Source organism: Symsagittifera roscoffensis, unplaced genomic scaffold (genome assembly GCF_963678635.1).
Source record: "Symsagittifera roscoffensis unplaced genomic scaffold, txSymRosc1.1 SCAFFOLD_1214, whole genome shotgun sequence".
In the NCBI taxonomy this organism is placed as follows: Eukaryota; Metazoa; Xenacoelomorpha; order Acoela; family Convolutidae; genus Symsagittifera; species Symsagittifera roscoffensis.
In genome coordinates this window covers 1-1,000 of record NW_026970677.1, presented here as the reverse complement: position 1 = coordinate 1,000, position 1,000 = coordinate 1, and the positions used below count along the sequence as shown (strand labels likewise).

At 32.5% G+C, this 1,000-nt stretch overlaps 1 protein-coding gene across 1 annotated transcript; it reads left to right on the top strand.

Moving 5' to 3' along the window:
* Positions 1-309: 309 nt before the first annotated feature.
* LOC134855903 (uncharacterized) lies at positions 310-913 on the top strand (the record flags this gene model as incomplete). Its single annotated transcript, XM_063872290.1, is given in 2 exon segments — positions 310-457; positions 789-913. Coding segments are annotated over 2 exon segments (273 nt in total), but the record flags the coding sequence as incomplete, so codon positions are not given.
* Between the last annotated feature and the right edge of the window lie 87 nt (positions 914-1,000).

Below are 1,000 nucleotides of genomic sequence, written 5' to 3'. Positions count from 1 at the left end.
TAATTTAAACTACCTAATTAATTAATCTAAAACTTCAGCAAGAATTTTTTTCAAAATGCTTGAATAAAGCAAACATTTTCTAAAAAAATTCTCATTTCTAATCTAGTTTCTGTCCAAAACTTACAAAATCTTTATATTTTAGTCATAAAATAAAGCATTTCTAAAAAAAATTCTCTCTAAATTTTTTGTTATTTTTTCTTTAGAAATGCTTTTTTTATGACTAAAATTGCGAGTGAGGTTTTTTTTATGTTCGGAGTTGAAAGCTTTTGTTTCTGAGATTATCTTTTTGGAGCATTTTTTTCTGCCAAGGAGGACAAAGGGCTGCATTGCTTCAATCTGTCTGGCGAAGGAAGTCTGGACAAAGAGGCAAATGTCACTGTCAAATTAACTGTCAAAAGTGTGAGTGGGGTGGTAGAGAAACAAGGACATACATTGGAAAAGGCCATGAATCTGGATGGTAAAATCGTTTCTTTTTAATTAGAAATTGAAATTGGACGAAACAAACTGGTTAAATAGTTTTTAAATCAGCTATGATGAGTTTGACAATAAATTGAAGTTTGAAATTTGAATTACTTCTTTCGGAGGTCTTTATCAAGATACCAAAAAACGGTTTTCATTTTCATTTACTGATTAATAACTGGTTTAAATATTGACTCTTTTGATAATGTCCTATGTTAAAGATTTTTTCTACGGTTTTGTTATTCAAAGCACCAAAGCCACACATCATGGCCTTTATTTTTTTGAGATTTTAGATATTTTATCTTGGCTAACTTTGAATTCTGTTGAAGAGGTCATGCTAGTCCCCTCTATGGGCATCATGGGCTGTGTGGAGTATGATGACTCATCCGGGTGTCACCTGCTGATTGAAGTGGAGCCATTCAAATTTTTGGAATATCTCAGCTTCCAATATACGGTGAGATGATTGGCTAATTGCTATTAAAACCCTACAGCAAGCATCATATGATAGCCTTCACAGGGGTGGGTCTAATATTTTGTCTTC